The sequence below is a fragment of the Gracilinanus agilis genome, chromosome 3 (genome assembly GCF_016433145.1).
Source record: "Gracilinanus agilis isolate LMUSP501 chromosome 3, AgileGrace, whole genome shotgun sequence".
Lineage (NCBI taxonomy): Eukaryota > Metazoa > Chordata > Mammalia > Didelphimorphia > Didelphidae > Gracilinanus > Gracilinanus agilis.
In genome coordinates this window covers 79,648,418-79,667,776 of record NC_058132.1, presented here as the reverse complement: position 1 = coordinate 79,667,776, position 19,359 = coordinate 79,648,418, and the positions used below count along the sequence as shown (strand labels likewise).

Sequence of the window (19,359 nt, the reverse complement as noted above, 5' to 3'; positions counted from 1 at the left end):
CTCCCTCCCTCCCTCCCTCCCTCCCTCTCTCTCTCTCTCTCTCTCTCTCTCTCTCTCTCTCTCTCTCCTCCATTTGTTTTCCTGCATTGACCCTAGGCTTGTGTATATTCTTTATTACCCTTTATATACTCAGAGCATGCATACTAAATTTCTCCCTGGAGATCCTCTTAGTTTTGGGACCTTCTTTTGTTTAAAAACAAAACAAAACAAAACACACCTTACCTTGCGTCTTAGAATTGACACAAGTATGGGTTCTAACGAAAAAGAGCAGTAAGAGCTACACAACTGGGGGTGAGTGACTTGTCCAGGGTCACACAGCTAGAAATCCTCTTGTGATCAGTTTCTTACCATGAAGAGTTCAAAGGGGAAGAAGCTAATCAAGGGCGTACTTTATTCCAGATTCTGTCCCCCCCTCCACACTTTTCATTGTTTTGTCTTTTCCTGTTCCTTTCACATTCACCCGTCTTCCTATTTATAGTTCTTTCCTAAATTATAGGGTTGGATTACAGTAACAGAAGTTCTTCCACTGTTGAGACATTTTATTTTTGATGTTTTTGAGGTTCCATGCAGAAAGTGAATTATTGGGTCAAAGACCATGAACATATCACGTAGCACGGCTAGAATTCAGATCATGTGGCCGATCTGTTCCACAAGGACTTGCCACAAGGACAATTCCACTGGCGAAGTATGACATATTTATTTCCCTAAGCTCCACTAGTTTTGAGTTTTGTTGTTTTTGTGTTCCCAAACCCTAGGAAGAAGAGAATTTTGGGGTCAGCTAGGTAACCCAGTAAACCCAGGCCAGGAGTCGGGAGGTCCTGGGTCCAAATCCGGCTTCAAAGGCTTCCTAGCTATGTGACCCTGAGCAAGTCATTTAACCCTATTTGCCTAGCTTTTGCCTTTCTGTCCTATGGTTGTTACTAGGACAGAAAGTAAGGCTTAAAAAAAAATTGTAGAATTTTAAACATGAATTTTCTTCATGTTTACCCCCATGGCACAGCTGAGGGGGTAAATGCTTAGGCTGACAAAGACATGGCATAGCACTGGCCGTCCCTCTTTGCCTCTCTTCATGGGTTATTCCAGCCCCTCCAACATCCTCAGCACTGCTCTGACGACTATGTCTGTCACTATCAGCCTGATTTTCCTTCCTGGGCCTCGGGTAATGGTCTGTATATAAACACAACATAGAATAAACATTCCTTGGTCTCAGAAACATGGAGCCCCAATATTCTACGAGATAACCGTTTTCTAGACATTTGAATTCCAAACACCAGAGCATGTCCACACTTGTTCTAAAGCGGCAGGAGAAATAAAGATGGACTTTAGCTGGCATCTTTGTTGAGAATAAAAACAGCCTCCTTAAGTCTTCAGGAAAAAAGATACATTCAGCAGGATATCTGGGGAAAGAAGAGAAGAAAATCCATAAATTATACAATGAAGCTCTGTGTTCGGCCCCAGGGATACAAATAAAATAGTCCTTGACCTCAAAAGGGGCCAATGATTTAGTAGGTGAGGAGAACAAAGATGTATAACCTAAAATATAACTTAGAGTATGATATGTACCTAAGACTTACAAACTATTATTTTATGACAATGATAATTGGCTGATGGGGGCAGGAGGGAGGAGAAGAGGTAGAGAAATCAGAGAAGGCTTCAAGGTGGTACCTGAATTGGGAAGGATTTTAATAGGAGGGAAACTACTCCACACATGGGACAGCGTGAGCAAAGGTACAGGGAGGGAGGGGACATGTATGGCAATACAGAACAGAGCAACTACAGGGGCTTGGTTTGGTTGGAGTGTTGAATTGGGGAAGGGGAGTAAGAGAAATCTAAAAAGGAAGTTTGTAGCTAGATTACAGAGGGCCCCGAATACCAAGCTAAAATAAGCACTTCTCAAGTTGTGTTCTGGGGAACCCTGGTGTTCCACACAGTGTGATTAATGGTTGTTCCGAAATAAACTTGATCCATGTAATATTTTATATTTTTAACTAAAAATAAATGCCTTTGAGTATGAGGCACTCAGTCCACATTTCCTCAGGATTAAAATAGGCCTGATTTCCTGTTTTGTTTCAGATTCTTGGGGGGACTCCATTCCTCCAGGCTCCCCAGAGCAGCAATTATAGGCTTCATCAAGGCCCAAGTGATGCTGGCTGCCACTGAGACAGTATGCAGAAGCACTTCCCACGTCCCGTCTGTAATGTAGGGAGCCTGCTGCAATGCGGGGGGAAGGTGGTGTGTGTAGATCAGATTAGGCCAGCCCAAGGGGCCTTTAGGCAGAGGTAGAAGTTGGTGTGTGTAACTGGGGTCCTGCACCTAAGCTGAAAGAGAGGCAGATGAACTCTCTCACTAGCAAAGCCAAGACCCCTTTTAGACCAGGATCCTGAGCCTCTGCCCCTGGGAGTTGGAAACAATCCTGTTGGACAGTTGTTGTGTCTCCAAGAAGGGGGCTGGCACTTCCTGAGCCTAACTGTCTTATAAAGTTTGCCAGCTAGAGCTAATAGTCTGATCTGACAGCTGGGGATACTTGGCCTTGCATAAAGGTAAAGGCAACCACTTCAAAGATCTTAAGCTTGAGTTATATGGGTTTATTGTTAACTAAACTGAATCAGGTAAAAGGGAGTTGGAAAGTGGGTGAGGTAAGCTAAGATCTTGATTAAATAATTTCACTAAACTACTTTAGGAAATACAGAAAGATCTTCTTTAGGTGCAACAGAATAAGAATGCCTCGAGGACAATCTCAACTCTGATACTCTGGGCTGCAGACCCAGGGCTGCTAAGCCCAACCAAAGCCCTGGGTCAGATGGTGAAGTCTTGATGGTAGAAATGATTTCTTACTTAGAAGGAGGGTTCTTGGGTCTGCTAGCAATGGTAGTTGTCCCTACCTATCTAAAGAATCTACCCCAAACCACCCTGACCACTCAGGGGCCCACTTTCCCACCCTTTCCTCCCTCACCCTGGAGTTCAGAGCCAGAAGTGAAGTCAGTGGTCTGGGGACCCCCTTTTATACCCTCACTTCAACGGTCACCCTGGCACCCGGCCTGGGTCCTCTGCCAGGTTCTGTGTTCTAAATTGGCAATTGCCAGCTTGCAACTCATGAAAATATGGTTGCAGGATTTTATCCCTAACACGTCTCCCTGAACTCCCACACCAATGAGGAGACGCACAGGCAGAGACGCTGCCATCCCCAAGGCATGCATGAAGTAACGGGCTCTCTGACTAAAGGATTCAGCCTTTGGTCCTGGAGGTGATGGGGAGCCACTCCAGGCCTCAGAGGGAGGCAAGAACCACTTGGAGTGCTGAGGCTGCTTCAGGGCTGCAGACGGCAGACTCCAGGTGGGAAGGAATAGGAAGGAGGGAGGCGTTACGGGAGACCCCACAGAGCTCCTCTGGGGAGAGAGGGGAGAGGGGCGGTCAAGCCTGGTGTCAGCAGGAGGCGGAGGAGCTCAAGCACAACGCCTCCGCTGTGGGCGAGGACATCCACTGGGCCTCCTGCGCTGATGCATTTGTGCGGTGACCCCCGGCACAGGGGTCTGAGCTGGAAGCGGAGGAAGAGAAGCGGCTGAATTCTGGAAGGGGAATACAGACCTGGGACCGGGTCCTCGTCCTTCTCTGATATCCCATCCCAGGCTTGCGGCAGAGCCTGGACGCCGGGCAAATTTCCCCACCGGATCTGGGCCATGAGGTGCTTCCTGGCCAGGTAGCTTTGTAGATGTTAAGGATTCCCACAAGGGAAATAAACTCACTCAGCTTCACAAATACCAGCCGTGTCTTCCCCACCCAGAGCCTGACTCCCATCCTGTGGCTCCACCAAATGGGAATAAACACGTCATGAGGCAGGCACAGCAAGGAGGGGAGAGGCAAGGAGCGCCCGGAGGGAGGTGAGGGCAAGGCAAGCAGCCACCCAGCACAGGAGGAAGGGAGGAGAGCGGATGCCCGGTTCTCCCAGCTCTCCTGCCCGCATTTTTGCCGGGAGGGCAGCTGTGGCCATGCCGTCTCCTCATTAGACTCGGCTCTTCGAGTGTGGGAATTGTCTTTTACTTTTCTTTACCTACTTCAGCGCTTATCACAGAGCTTGGCACACAGCAGGCACAAATAAATGCTTCATGATTTGACTGGGGGGAGAAAAAGGCCGTGGGGGTGGCCTTATATGATTTTGACAGAATACTGCTATGCCATAAAAAATGGCGAGTAGCTTAATTTTATTTTTAAACTTGGAAAGACCTACATGAAATAATGAGGAGCAAAACAAGCCGAAACAAGGAAACATTATATATCGCTACAGAATTAATATTTGAAAAATAACTTGTGAATGTCCACCTCCAGAGAAAGATCCAAAGAAGAGAGACACAAAAGACAAAATATATGTGTGTGTAAATATATATGCATATATATTTATATACACACGTACTTTTTTGTTAGTTAATACCTTCTAAGGTGCAGGATGCCTGAGAATTAATTTTTTACAGTGTAAGTCATTTTTTTAAAAAGGAGAAGGAAATGAAAGAATTTTAAAAAATGAAAACTGTAATTTTTAAAAAAATAGAGGAAAGAGGGAATTTCAATTGGCCAAGTTGTGGGGAGGAAAGAAATGCAGAAGGGCATTCTAGTTGAAGGGAAAGTGGGAAGAAAGGCACAAAAGCAGCCAAATATGCAGCATGTATGACAGACAGCAAAATCTTGACTGCAACAATATCCGTAGATGGGAGTAGTAAGAGATCAGACTAGAAAATAATGTACTCCATATCATGGAGGGCCTTGAATGCCAAGATACAAATCTATTTCATTCAGCAGACAATAAGAGGCCACTGAAGGGTTTTGGGTAGAAGCAAGAGGAGTAGATCAATATATAAGGAAAATTAGTCTGGCAAGGGTTGAGGAATTGAAAGATAAGAGAGTGGAAGGGGGAAGAGCCATTAGAGGACTATGCCAGTAGTCTAGGCACGTGGCTAATAATCTCCCTGATAATAACATTGAGGAGAGCAGTACTAAAACTCAAGATGATATTTCGGGGGTAGCACTGAGAGGAATAAGAAACTTATCCCTTCGTTCAATTCAATTTACTAAGCCCCAACTAGGTGCAAGGCACTGCAATGGGTAGACAGACAAAATGAAAAACCATCCCTCATCTCAGGAACTTAAGTACAACATTTAAGCAGATAAATGAAATGAAATTTGACACGAGGGAGCACAAGTAGCCAGGGGATGGGAAAAGGTTTCTGGTGGTTGGAATGGGTGAGGTAGGGAGAAGGGGAACGGGAAGGGCTCCATTGGAGTTAAGCCACCTGGGAAAGCTAAGGATACGGAGGCAGGGGTGAGGCACAAGGGTGCCATCAGGCACTCAACTTCTCGAATGTGGAGGGGTGAGACAAGAGTCAAAGACAACTCCAAGAAATTGAAACAGAAAGACAGAAGGAAGTGAGGATGGCGGTGATTTTATGGGCAGGATTTGAGATTGTGTTTTGGGTATGTTGAGGTGCTGGTGGGATAGGCAGAAGGAGATCATCACTCAGGTGAGAGGTTAGGCCTGAAAAAGGTGATTCGGGTCTGAGCAGAGAGACCCATGAAGTTGAAAAGGTATATGAACAGAATCACTACAGGAAAAAGAAAAGAAAGAAAAGAGGCTCAAAGACAGAATTAAGGACATAACACTCGCCTGAAAGGATTAGAGAGATGTGAAAATGACAGAGAAGAGGTGGGGAAAGCAGGAAAGTGGGGTGTCTGAAGCTGGAGGAGCAGATGAGATCCCGGAGAGTGGCCAACATTGGCAAAGGATACAGAGGTCAACAAGGGAGAGAGATGAGAAAGACCTGGTGACTAAGGGGTTTCTGGGAATATCTCAGAGCAGGATGACAATGATAGGGAAGACACCATACTGCAAGGAGTTGGGGGAAGGGGAAGAATAAATAGTGAAAAAAGTGCAACTATTGGGTGTATAGACTGATTTTCAAAAAATATAGGCGTGAGTGACAGGAGAGAGAGAAGAAATAGCTACTAATACTTCTGGTGAAGGCAGAAGAAAAAGAATATGATGGTATAAAATACAAATACCCTAGTGGGTACTGAGGACATTGCAGACACTTAAACTCTGACCTCAAAGGTAGATGGACAAAGTAAGAAGAAAAACAGCATTACATTTCACTGAAGAGGAACACCAAGAGAAGAAAACTAAAGACCACCAATATAATCTTCTATTCTATCCAGCTCTACTAGGGAAAAAAAAGAGGACGAATAATGGATAGGGCCATTGTTCCAGGTGAATAAGAAGATAGTTGATGACAAAAAGTTGTCTGAAGCTCATTTTACTTGTTTTCTCTGCCAAGAAAAATGACCTTTGGACAGAACAAGCATGGCCAAAAGGGAGAGGATAACAGAGATATAGATATATCAGGAGAGGTCTAGCCACTAAGATAAATGAATTATATCCGAAGTGGCTACAACACCTGAGCCATCATTAGTGACCTAAGAAAAGTGAGAGAAAAAAGGAATCATGTCCCAGGCCTAGGCAAGGCCAAGTATCTTGATTTTCAAAAAAGAGAAAAGAATGGAAGATGCAGGTTGTGGGCTGTTAAGCTTGATGTTGATTGCTGGAAAAATCCTAAAATATCTTATTAAATGGTTAATGAGTATCTAGACCAGGGAGCACACACAAAAAAACCATAAGAACTCCAAGTATAGATCATGTCAGACTGATCTTCTCTTCTCTTTTGGTCTTAAACTGGCCCATCAGGGATGCAGGACTGGAGCTAACAGCTTCCCTAGACTTTAGTATTAACCTTCATCTCTCTTCTGATCAACTAAAAATAGCACACCATAGACAAGTTGCCTAGATTTTAGCAGCGAATTTGATAAATCTCGCTATATTCCTGTGGAATAAAGAGATGTGGGTTAAATAATAGTATAGCTAAATACTCAGATGTGGTTGAATAGATGGACCCAGAAAGTAGTCATTAATCATTCGCTGCCACCTTGGAAGATCTCTGGAGATGTCCCCTAAGGAGTACGTTGTTTGACATTTTATCAATGAGCTGGACAGGGAAAAAAATGACACTCTTATCAAACCTGCAGATGACACATAAGAGGGAGAGATAGCTAACACACCGAATGACATTATCAAGGTCCAAGAAGGTCCTGAGAACATCAGACTAAATCTAATGAGGTGAAATTTAATGGGGATAAACATAAGCTCTTACACTTGGGTTTAAAAAAGTGTCACAAATATAGGATGGGGAAGGCCTAGTTAGACAGCAGCTTATCTGAAAAAGATCTGGGTCTTTGGTGGATTGCAAACCTAATACAAGTTGGCAGTGTGCTATGGCAGTCAGGAGAGCTAATGTAATTGCAGGCTGCATCAAACAAAGCATTGCTTCTAGAAACAAGGAGGCAATGGGTCAGAACACATCTAGAGTATTCTATTCAGTTCTGGGTACCACATTATAAGGAAGATAAGATAGTTTCCATAGAATGGCAACCAGGATGATGAGGGACCTCAAGTTCATGCCATATGAGGACTAACTGAAGGAATTTAGCAAGTTTAGCCTGAAGAAGAGAAGACTCAGGGGGAAAGAAGTAGGAGCTACATGAGAGCATTCTTCAACTATCTGAAGGGAAGATGAATTAGATTTGTGCTTAGCTCCAGAAGGCCTGAAGTCAGGAAAGATTTCTGACAGTCAAAGCTGCTCCAAAGTGAAATGAGATGCCTCAAGGAGAAAGTGGGTTCCTTTTCCCAGATTTCAAGCAAAAATAGGATGACCACTTATCAGATCTCTAGAGGGATTCTTTTTCCAGTCTGGATTTGACTAGATAGCTGCTGAGGTTCATTTCCATTCTGAAACCCTGTGATTCCTTGGCTTAAAACCACTATTTATGAGCTGAAGGCACGTGAGTTTCTTCAAAGAGCCTACCGCCATCCCCAGTGATATCTGGGTGAAGGATACGCATTTCGATAATGTCTGTCAATGTCCTGTAACCATGCCAACATATCAGCCAATGAGGGGCTCGCAGCCGAAGGCTGTAAGACTGCATCAAGGCCTAGTTCATCTGCTTTCTGCTCATACAACTGAAACACTTGTTCCACGTGGCTGCTGACTGTGTCTCGCACCTGGAGGAGGCTGGTTCTACAAGAAAAGACAATGGTGTTAAACAGAGCCGGCAAGACATTAAGCATATTCCCGGCAACCCAGAGAGCCGCCTGGGATAAACAAAAGCTACACTCTAGTGACAAGCATGCCCCATTATTTCTGATCACGGGGGAGGGGAAAAGGAGGCGCCTGGAAATTGTGTGATATCACAGTCCCCTGGAGAAGATCTGGTGCTACGTGTGAGGAAGGAGGCAGTGTGATCACTGACTGCAATGGTCTAAGGGGCTCTCTGGAGAACAGGGCTCAGGCTTGTTCTGCTTGGCCCCAGAGGACAGAACTAGAGGTGACAGGTATGTAGCTGGAATTTTGTCCCCCAAGACTCCATTTCCCAGAATCCCCTTTTTGTCCTCACATTATGTCCTTAGGTTTCCGAGATAAAGTTGCTGTAATCCCGCCCTCTCCTCTCTCTTCTCCCGACAAACGTGGTTTGGAGTTATTGGATATTCATTTTAATCTTACTCAGGGGACAAATTTCAGTATAAAATATAGTAAAACTCACTGGCTAAGAGGACTAGTCGGTAGAATGGGTGGCCTCCAAGCAATTCTCCCTATCCTGAGAAGTCTCTCCCAAGCAGAATCTCAATGATCACATCTCAGGGATATGACACTCTTCTGGTAAGAGTTAAACTAAATGACCACTAAGATTCCTTCCACAGCAGATAAGATAAACATTAAGAACTTCATGGGATTGTTATTAATATTTTTCTTAAGGTTTTTCTGATCTCAAAGCTTTCTAACAAATGTTTATTTTAATGTGTATCACAGCTTTATAGTTGAAAGGGGAAGGCATTGTAGACAGCAGTTTGTCTGAAAAAGATCTGGGTCTTCTGGCGGATTGCAAAGCTAATATGAGTTGGCAGTGCTATGGTAGTTAAGAAAGCTAATGCATTCACAGGCTGCATCAAGCAAGGCATTGCTTATAGGAACAAGGAGGCAATGGGTCAGGCACACCTAGGGTATTATATGCAGTTCTGGGCACCACGTTTTAAGGGGGAAAAGATAGTTTCTGTAGGATAGCAACCAGAATGGTGAGAGGCCTCAAGTTCATGCTACATGAGGACTGACAGAAGGAACTGGCCAAGTTTCACCTCAATCACCTACCCCAATCCCTTCATTTTACAGATGAGGAAAACTGAGGCCCAGAGATGAAGAGATTTGTCTATTATCACACAGTGGCAAAGTTGAGATTTAATTCAGATCCTCACTGTAAGCTTAGTGTTCTTTCTATATACCACCCTGCTACTTACATTGAACCTCTTGCTTTAGGCGACTTAAGTTCTAGTAAAATGGGTCTTGGGAGAGCAGGTGGAAAGGAAGGAGGAGCATATGATATCTATCACAAAACTAGATAATGTTAAGCTCTGGAAAGGAAAAAGATCCCATAGTTGGAGATCAAACTGGCTGTTTAAAAGTCAAAGATTCAATACTTCCTGTCCTAGAAATATGTCATAGCATCTCTTACATCTTCTCCCCCAATTGGTCCAAGATGGTATCACCAGCAGCTAGCAGTTTTCTTCTCAGGCGATCTTTCAGGTCAGGGAAAGCCCGAAGCGGGGTCTCCTCCAACCGCACATTCTGACTGGCCTGTAGCTGTTCTGCCAGGTTGCTGAGGGAAGCCAGGAGAGGTGAGCAGTCACTCAGAGTACTCTTCCAGAGGCCATGCTGGTGCTCTACCACATGGAAAGCATTCTTCAGAGCCTCCTGCACAGCTGGCAAAGCTTCCCTTGGAGGCATCTTTTCTGCATCTAAAATCAATCATTAGGAAGCCTCAATGACTGAGCTACTTAATTCAATACACACTTATCAAGCATCTATTAAACACAAGGCAATGGGCTAGGAAAGAAAGATAGATACAACACTGGCCCTACTTTCAATGAGCTTACAATCTATTTGAGGGGAAAACTATGGACCTCAGATATCTATATATTAAGAGTGAGATAAGTACAAATTGGGGAGGATAACCAGGCAAAGTGCTATTAGAAATGGAAGGTTGGGGAGAGGGGGAACAGCTAGATGGTTCAGTGGATACTGAGCCAGGGCTGGAGATGGTAGGTCCTGTGTTCAAATCTAACCTTAGGATACGTTTTTAGCTGTGTGACCCTGGGCAAGACATTCAACTCCCATTGCCTAGCCCTTACCCTTCCTTCTGCCTCGGAACTGTGTGGGATGAAATCGTGTATTATTTCCCATATACATTGATTAGTATTAGTAATCATAGATTGGCAACTTCCTATAGAAAATTAGTGAAAGTTAGGTGCCCTTCAGAAGGGAGATATCAATCTTTCCTTATGAAGAGCAGAGAAATCCCCCTCCCCAAGCAGCTTCATATATATTAATACATACATATAGGCCTTTACTATATCATTTCCAAATGTGGCAGAGATCCCTTCCTTCTTCTTTCCCATGGGAAAAGGTTTGGGTGTCCTAATTTCTATGAGAGAAACCTCAAAACTTACAAGTTATAATCTTGACTACATGTCCTAAACGTTACAGCCTGAAAAACCTTGGATAGGCCTAAATTTTAACTCAATTGAGAAACTGCACCTTAAGTAATGTTCCCTTAGGCTTGGAAGCATTGGAAGAACTTCAGGAGGATATAATAAGACAAAGAAATGTAACATACAAACGCATTATGTCACACTCAAATGGTGGAAAGAGGAGATAGCATTGTGTTGGATCCCTATAAATTCTGAGTAAATCTGAGCATTAATGTCCACTGTTTGAGAGGTCTCTCCAGACAGTGGTCCATTCTCTTTCTCTCTGCCCCCCTCCTTGGGTCCACTGTTTCTGAGAGGTCTCTCCAGACAGTAGTCCTCTCTGTCTCTTTCTGTCTCTATCTCTCTGTCTCTCCCTCCCTTCCTCCCTTGAGAACATTGCTTCTGAGAGGTATCTTTAGACAGTGCTCCCTCACTCTATGCCCCTTTTTCCTTGCCCCCCCCCAAAAAGCCACATGAATTCTGCCAGTATCTTATCAAGTCTCTTGAGTCTGCTCATTAGAGTGAGTCTAGAGCAGTGGTTCCCAAACTTTTTTGGCCTACTGCCCCCTTTCCAGAAAAAATATTACTTAGCGCCCCATAATTCCATTCCACACAGAACCAATACACAGTATTGATTCTAAGAGAGAAGATAAGGGTTAAAAAAACACAACCCAACTGCTTTGGAGATGAAGATAAGCAGAAAGGCAGCCTGGATGGAAGTCAACTGGCCAAGACACTAAGAGCATGACTTTATGTTAATACACTAATATTGACATTTATATGGTGTTTTAAGAAGCCATCATGACCTTACATTCAGGCAGACTAGGGTTGAAAGTCTCTACCTTTGACACTGTCAAGTCACTTAAATGCTCAGTGCCCTGGAAAACTAAGACAAAAAAAAACATAGGAGAGTTGAAGGCCTACATGGGTGGAAGGTTCTACACTGAAAGATCCTCAAATTCAATGAAATCATACCTCTGGCACAAATATATAAAAATAGTATGATGGCACATTCATCACTTGAACTCCCAACGCTGGAGATAAAGACAACTATTATTAAATTCACTTTACAATTGGAGAAACAGAGGCCTAGAGGACTGAAAGGACCAAGGTCACAATATGCTAAAAAAGGCAGGACTTCTGAGTTAAGATGGCCACAGTGTAGAAGCAAGGATCTTTCTCTTCTTACCACTGACTGATACAAAGTGCCTCAAAGGGACAAAAAACCAAAATCAGATGAGTGAAGGGGCTCCACTGTAGGTCCAGTCTTGAAGGTAGGTGGGATTTGGGCATTTCCATGCTATAAGGGGGTTAAATAACTCCCACCAAAGCACATGCTGATTACCACCACCCCCCACTCCACCTATGGTGCCAGAGTTAGAGCCAGCACACCAGAATCAGAGTGAGCATGGGGTAATCTCTAGGTTCTCAGGAACTGGCTGAGAATACCACAGACTTATCCCTGAGAGCAGCTAGACTTGGGATGCCAGGAGGCTGAGGAATGCAGATCTTGAGCAAAGAGAAAGAGTAGAGAGGGGAGGCACACAGTAGACGCCAGGGAGACTAAAAAAATAGCCTCAGGGCAAAAAACTGCTCCATAGCTTGATACACTGAGAGCCTGCCCTCTTCTCTCAGACTTCTGGCTGGGAAGGGAAGGAAAAATCAACAAAGCAATGGCTACCAACACTCAAGAACTACAATCTAAAACTATCACAAAAAATAAGAAAAAGCCTTTGACTGGATAATTTCTACTTAGAGAAACAACAGACTACAGAGGAGACAGCAGAGGACGACAAACAAGCAAACACATCCAAATTCCTTCCCTCCCCCCAAAATGGAAATTGGTCACAAGCTCTCCAAGAAATTGGGCTGGAATTTGAGAAATGTGTTATTTAAAAGTACTGGGGTTCTATTTGGAAGTATTGAGCCTCAAGATATGTAGTGTTTGACAAACTTCCTGTGGACATGTGGGGGACCTTGGAACTACATTTCCCGTGATCCAATGGGTTTCCGGTTTCTGATGTGATAACATCAGACAACGGGAACCAACGTAGAGCGCAGCTTAAATTTGGGGGTCGGGCTTGAGACGAGCTCTTTGGCTACACAGTGAAGATAGGCAGTGGCGGTATTTTTGAATAGCTTTTACTAGGCACGGGGTCTTACATATTTTTATCAACATGGCTATGGTAATTAAAATATTATTTTCTCTCGTAATATCAGCCTTTATCATTTTTAATTGTTACGTTTATGGCGACCACGAAGGGACTTATTTTTTAGATAGCCTGAGAGTATTTAAAATCCTCTCCAGAGGTATGGACCTGCTCTAGCCGTTTTGGAGTTTTTGGTTCTGTTTTTTCTTTTCTCACTATTCTCCCAAGCCACGTGGCTGCTTTTCAGGGAAAGGGGAGAGTGGCTTTGCTCACCATGTTTTCGCTAAAAGACCCTGCCAGCCAGCTGAGCCTGATCCACCTTGGGGGGTCAGAGCAGCCGCTTCTGGCTTCTAACCTTAAACCCGAATTGCCGGTGCCCTGCCAGTGCCTCTGCTGCTAACTGCTTCTGCCTTGCTGGACTGCTGGACTGCCTGCTGACTTCTGAGCCTCAACAGTGCTGACCCCCAGATGCCATTTCCACTACCGCCTTGCCTGACTTGCGGCAGCTTTTGAGAATCCCATGCACTTGGACACCACTGCTGTTCCCCAGACTGCTTCAGCTTCTGCTGCTTAAGATTTGGGAAGTATTGCACCCCCCTCCCCCCCTGCTCTCTTGGTAATGGCTCTAACCTGAAAGACACTTTTACTCCATTTTATCGCTCCATGTGTTTCTTCTAAAGCCTGACCTAGACCCCCGCCCACAATCTCTCCACATGGGTTTTCCTGAAAACTGACCTAAGCTTTTCTCTAGCCCCTACCCCACGCTTCCATGTGGGCACTAGCATTTACTCTTCATCGGGCCGCATGGCCTATTTCAAACTTTCTTGCGATTATTTCAACTTGAAACTTGGGAAGAAATTCATTACCACACCTGCTCAGAACTTTGAAATCCCTTAAACTCAGAGCAGAGACTGGTTATAAGGACCTTGAATTGAACCAGGGGTGGACTTTTAAACCTCAGAACCGAATGGGTTTTATTTCTGTTTTAAAAAGACTCTGTATCTTACTGTATTTTTGCTGATTAGTTTTGTGAATTAATTTTGTTTATTTCGTTGATTTTCCTGTTGCACTGAATCATTTTAAGCTAATGAAGTTTTTGGCTGCTAGATTAATTCTGTTTATGATTTTATTGTAACTCCCAAATAATGAAAAAAATCTATTAGAACCGGTAGAAGAGGTTTTTTGACTGTATAGCTTGTTATCTGGTACTCATATTGTATTTCCTAATTTATTTAAGGATGCTGTTCTTGTACCATTTGAACATCTTACACATTTTAAAGCTGTTAATTGCCTTATATATACTGGATTTATAGGAGCACATGTTTATCTTGGTAATTGTGTACAACCTTGGAGGTTTTGATGCCTTGAGATTAAAATTGTAATTTTGTGAGAGATCTTTTAAATTTTACTTTAGATTCTAGTCCTTTCTGTATAAATGATAAGGTTTAGAAAAATTAGAGCTAATAGATATGTGGAGGGAAAAAAATTGGGACATAAAGGAATACACCTTCTTTTCAGCAGCACATGGTACAAAGATTAACCATGTACTAAGGCCATAAAAACATGACAAAGAAGTGCAAAAGAGCAGAAATAATAAATGCAACCTTTTAAGGTCATAATGCAATTAAATGATAATTAACAAGGGTACATGGAGAGGCAAATAAAAATTATTTGGAAATTAAATAACATGATTCTCCAAAATTGGTTAAAGAACAAATCATAGAAACAATTAATAATTTCATTGATGAGAATGACAATTGATGAGACATCCTATCAAAATCTATGGGATGCAGCCAAAGTAGTACTAAGGGGGAAATTTATATCCTTGAGTGCATATATTAACAAATTAGGGAAGGCAGAGGTCAATGAATTGGGCATTCAAATTAAAAAATTAGAAAGAGATTAAATTTAAAATCCCAAGGTAAAAACTAAATTAGAAATCCTAAAAATTAAAGGAGAAATTAATAAAATCAAAAGTGAAAGAACTATTTAATTAATAAATAACACTAAAAGCCGGTACTTTGAAAAAAACAAATAAAATAGACAAAGTACAGGTTTATCTACTTTTAAAGAAAGGAAAGAAGAAAACCAAATTAACAGTATCAGAGAGGAAAAGGGAGACCTCACCTCTAATGAAGAGGAAATTAAGGCAATCATTAAAAACTATTTTGCCCAATTATATGGCAATAAATATAGCAATCTAGGTGACATGGATGAATATTTACAAGAATATAAATAGCCTAGATTGACAGTAGAAGAAATAGAATATTTAAATAATCCCATATCAGAAAAAGAAATTGAACAAGTCATCAAAGGACTTCCTAAGAAAAAATCCCCAGGGTCAGATGGATTCACAAGTGAATTCTATCAAACATTTAAAGAACTAATCCCAATACTACAAAAATGATTTGACAAAATAAGCAAAGAAGGAGTTCTATGAAATTCCTTTTATGACAGAAATATGGTACTGATTCCAAAGCCAGGTAGATCAAAAACAGAGAAAGAAAACTACAAACCAATCTCCTTAATGAACATAGATGCAAAAATCTTAAATAGAATACTAGCAAAAAGATTCCAGCAAGGGATCATGAGGGTTATTCATTATGATCAAGTGGGATTTATACCAGGAATGCAAGTATGGTTCAATATTAGGAAAACCATCCACATAATTGACCATGTTAACAAGCAAACCAACAAAAATCACATGATTATCTCAATAGATGCAGAAAAAGCCTTTGACAAAATATAACATTCATTCCTATTGAAAACACTAGAGGGGGCAGCTGGGTAGCTCAGTGGATTGAGAGCCAGGTCTAGAGATGAGAGGTCCTGGGTTCAAATATGACTTCAGACACTTCCTAGCTGTGTGACCCTGGGCAAGTAACTTGACCCCCATTGCTTAGCCCTTACCACTTGTCTGCCTTGGAGCCAATACACAGTATTGACTCCAAGACAGAAGGTAAGGGTTTAAATAAAAAACAAAAACAAAAACAAACAAAAAAACACTAGAAAGTAAAGGAATCCAAGGGCCTTTCCTTAAAATAATAAACAATATATATATAAAACCATCAACAAGCATCATCTGCAATGGGGATAAATTAGAAGCCTTCCCAATAAGATCAGGAGTGAAACAAGGATGTCCACTATCACCTCTATTATTTAACATTGTATTAGAAACCCTAGCAGTAGCAATTAGAGAAGAAAAAGAAATTGAAGGTATTAAAATAGGCAATGAGGAGACCAAGCTATATCACTCTTTGCAGATAACATGATGGTCTACTTAAAGAATCCTAACTAACTAAAACTAAAAAACTAGTAGAAATAATCAAGAACTTTAGCAAATTTGCAGGATGCAAAATAAACCCATATAAGTCATCAGCATTTCTATATATTTCCAACACATTCCAGTAGCAAGAGTAAAAAAAGAGAAATTCCATTTAAAATCACCTTAGGCAATATAAAATACTTAGGAATCTATCTGCCAAGACAAACACAGGAATTATATGAACACAACTACAAAACACTTTCCACACAATTAAAACTAGATCTAAACAATTGGAAAAACATTAATTGCTCATGGGTAGGATGAGCTAACATAATAAAGATGACAATCCTATTCCAATTAATGTATTTATTCAGTGCCATACCTATCAAACCACCAAGAAACTTTTTTACTGCATTAGAAAAACTATAACAACGTTCATTTGGAAGAACAAAAGATCAAGATTATCAAGGGAAATAATAAAAAAAAATGTGAAGGGGGGCCTAGCAGTACTAGATCTTAAACTGTACTATAAAACAGTGGTCATCAAAACAATATGTAGGGGGCAGCTGGGTAGCTCAGTGAATTGAGAGCCAGGCCTAGAGACAGGAGGTCCTAGGTTCAAATCTGGCCTCTGACACTTCCTAGCTGTGTGACCCTGGGCAAGTCACTTGACTCTCTTTGACTAGCCCTTACCACTCTTCTGCCTTGGAGCCAATACACAGTATTGACTCCAAGATGGAAGGTAAGGGTTTATTAAAAAACAAAACAAAACAATATGGTACTGGTTAAGAGGCAGAAGAGAGGATCAGTGGAATAGACTTGGAGTAAATGACCTCAGCAAGACAGTATATGATAAACCCAAAGATCCCAGCTTTTGGGACAAAAATCCACTATTTGACAAAAACTGCTGGGAAAACTGGAAAACAATATGGGAGAGATTAGATTTAGATCAACATCTCACACCCTACACCAAGATAAATTCAGAATGGGTAAATGACTTGAATATAATGAAGGAAACTATAAGTAAATTAGGTGAACCCAAAATAGTATATCTATCAGATCTTTGGGAAAAGAAAGATTTCAAGACCAAGCAAGAGTTAGTAAAAATTACAAAAATAAAATTACATTAAATTAAAAAGTTTTGTACAAACAAAACCAATGCAACCAAAATTAGAAGGGAAGCAACAAATTGGGGGGGGGAAATCTTTATAACAAAAACCTCTGAAAAAGGTCTAACTACTCAAATACATAAGGAGCTAAATCAATTGTACAAAAAAATCAAGCCATTCCCCAATTGATAAATGGGCAAGGGGCATGAATAAGCAATTTTCAGATAAAGAAGTCAAAACTATCATGAAATAGTACATGAAAAAGTGTTTTAAATCTCTTATATAATTAGAGAAATGGGGGGGGGAACAGCTGGGTAGCTCAGTGGATTGAGAGGTAGCCTAGAGATGGGAATTACTAGGTTCAAATCTGGCCTCAGACACTTCCCAGCTGTGTGACCCTGGGCAAGTCACTTAACCCCCACTACCTAGCCTTTACCACTCATCTGCCTTGGAACCAATATACAGTATTGATTCCAAGACAGAAGGTAAAAGTTTAAAATAATAATAATAATAATAATAATAATAATAATGAGAGAAATGCAAACTCAAAACAACTCTGAGGTACCACTTCACCCCTAGAGGATTGGCTAATATGACAGCAAAGCAATAAACATTGATGGGGATGTGGCAAAATTGGGACATTAATGCATTGCTGGTGGAGTTGTGAATTGATCCAACCATTCTGGATGGCAATTTAGAACTATGCCCAAAGGACTCTAAAAGACTGCCTACCCTTTCTTTGATCCAGCCATACCACTGCTGGGGTTAAACCCCAAAGAGATAAAAGGAAAAAGACTTGTACAAATATATTTATAGCGGTTGTGTGGCAAAAAATTGGAAAATGGGGGGATGCCCTTCCGTTGGGGAATAGCTAAACAAATTTTGGTGTCTATTAGTGGTCTAATATTATTATGCTCAAAGGAATAATGAACTAGAGGAATTCCATGAAAACTGAAACTACCTCCAGGAATTGATGCAGAGTCTAAGGAGCAGAACCAGGAAAACCTTATACACAGAGACAGATACACTGTGGCACAATTGAATGTAATGGACTTCTGTATTAGCAACAATCCAGGACATTTCTGAGGGACTAATGAGAAAGAGTAACATCCACATCCAGAGAAAGAACTGTGGGAGTAGAAACACAGAAGAAAAACAACTGCTTGATCGCTTGGGTCCGGGACATCACTGGGGATATAGAGACTCTAAATGATCACCCTAGTGCAAATACCAGTAATATGGAAATAGGTCTTGATCTATTTAAAACCCAGTGGAAATCCTCATTGCCTACAGGAGGGGAGTGGAAGGAGGGGAGGGAAAGAACATGAGTCATGTAATCATGGGAAAATTTTCTTAATTAATCAATTAAATAAAATTAAAAATAAATAAAAATAAATCTCATTTATGAATCTTTGAATGTTTCCATCTAAAGGCATTGATTAACAATTCAGCATATCTTTGTTTTAACATCAAAGTAAAATGGGCAAAACAAATCGCATTAATGAAATATAATTACTAAATTAAAAAAATAAATTAATAATTTAAAATAAAAATAAAAAAGGCAGCCCCCAGTCAGGTTCCCCAAGCCCAGATCTTGCCCGCTTTCCACAGAGCCCGCAGCATGGCTCAAATCAGACAGAGAAGGCTCGGTCCTGTCCCAGATTGACGCTCCCTCCCCTTCTCTGGGCCTCACTTTCCCCATCTGTCAAACGCTGAGATCGGAGGAGTACGACGCCTGAGGTCCCTTGAGCTCTGCAGGTGTAAAGTATTTCTCCCCTCTACAGCAAACCCCAACCCACCCTCCAGGTCTTCAGAGTCGTTCCAGACATTTCACCCACAGAGCCAGTAGGAAGCTATTAAGTAGCAACTCACCGTCCACACAGAGCTTCCTGCTCTCCGCGGCGCATGCCCGAAAGTTGCAACCAACGGATATAAACCAGCTAAGGGAACTTGTCCCAGTTTACATTTGCAGAAAACACTTGATTCATGCCGCTAAACCTCTTGGGTGTTGTAGTCTTGCTCGAGGATTGGTCGATCTGATTGTGAGTGGCCAGATGATTGGCTCTTATGAGCCTCCTCGCGCCCGCTCTAGAGCTGGGTTTTTTATTGGCTGTCCGGGAGCGGTTGAGTTTGAATCCGCCGGCCAAGACTGGGACTCCATTTAACATCTCTGAGAGTGGTGGGTGGACCTGCTTTGGTCATTGCTCACTTCTTTGGGAC

The 19,359-nt window shown here is 41.9% G+C and overlaps 1 protein-coding gene across 1 annotated transcript; it reads right to left on the bottom strand.

The window, feature by feature from the left end:
- Window positions 1-882: 882 nt before the first annotated feature.
- C3H1orf109 (chromosome 3 C1orf109 homolog) lies at window positions 883-19,023 on the bottom strand. Its single transcript, XM_044671483.1, has 5 exons — window positions 19,012-19,023; window positions 9,601-9,883; window positions 7,935-8,114; window positions 3,586-3,701; window positions 883-1,397 (listed from the first exon to the last, which is right to left on the bottom strand). The coding sequence occupies exons 2-5, from the start codon at window positions 9,870-9,872 to the stop codon at window positions 1,360-1,362; spliced, it is 606 nt and encodes a 201-aa protein (XP_044527418.1). The 5' UTR covers window positions 9,873-9,883; window positions 19,012-19,023; the 3' UTR covers window positions 883-1,359.
- Between the last annotated feature and the right edge of the window lie 336 nt (window positions 19,024-19,359).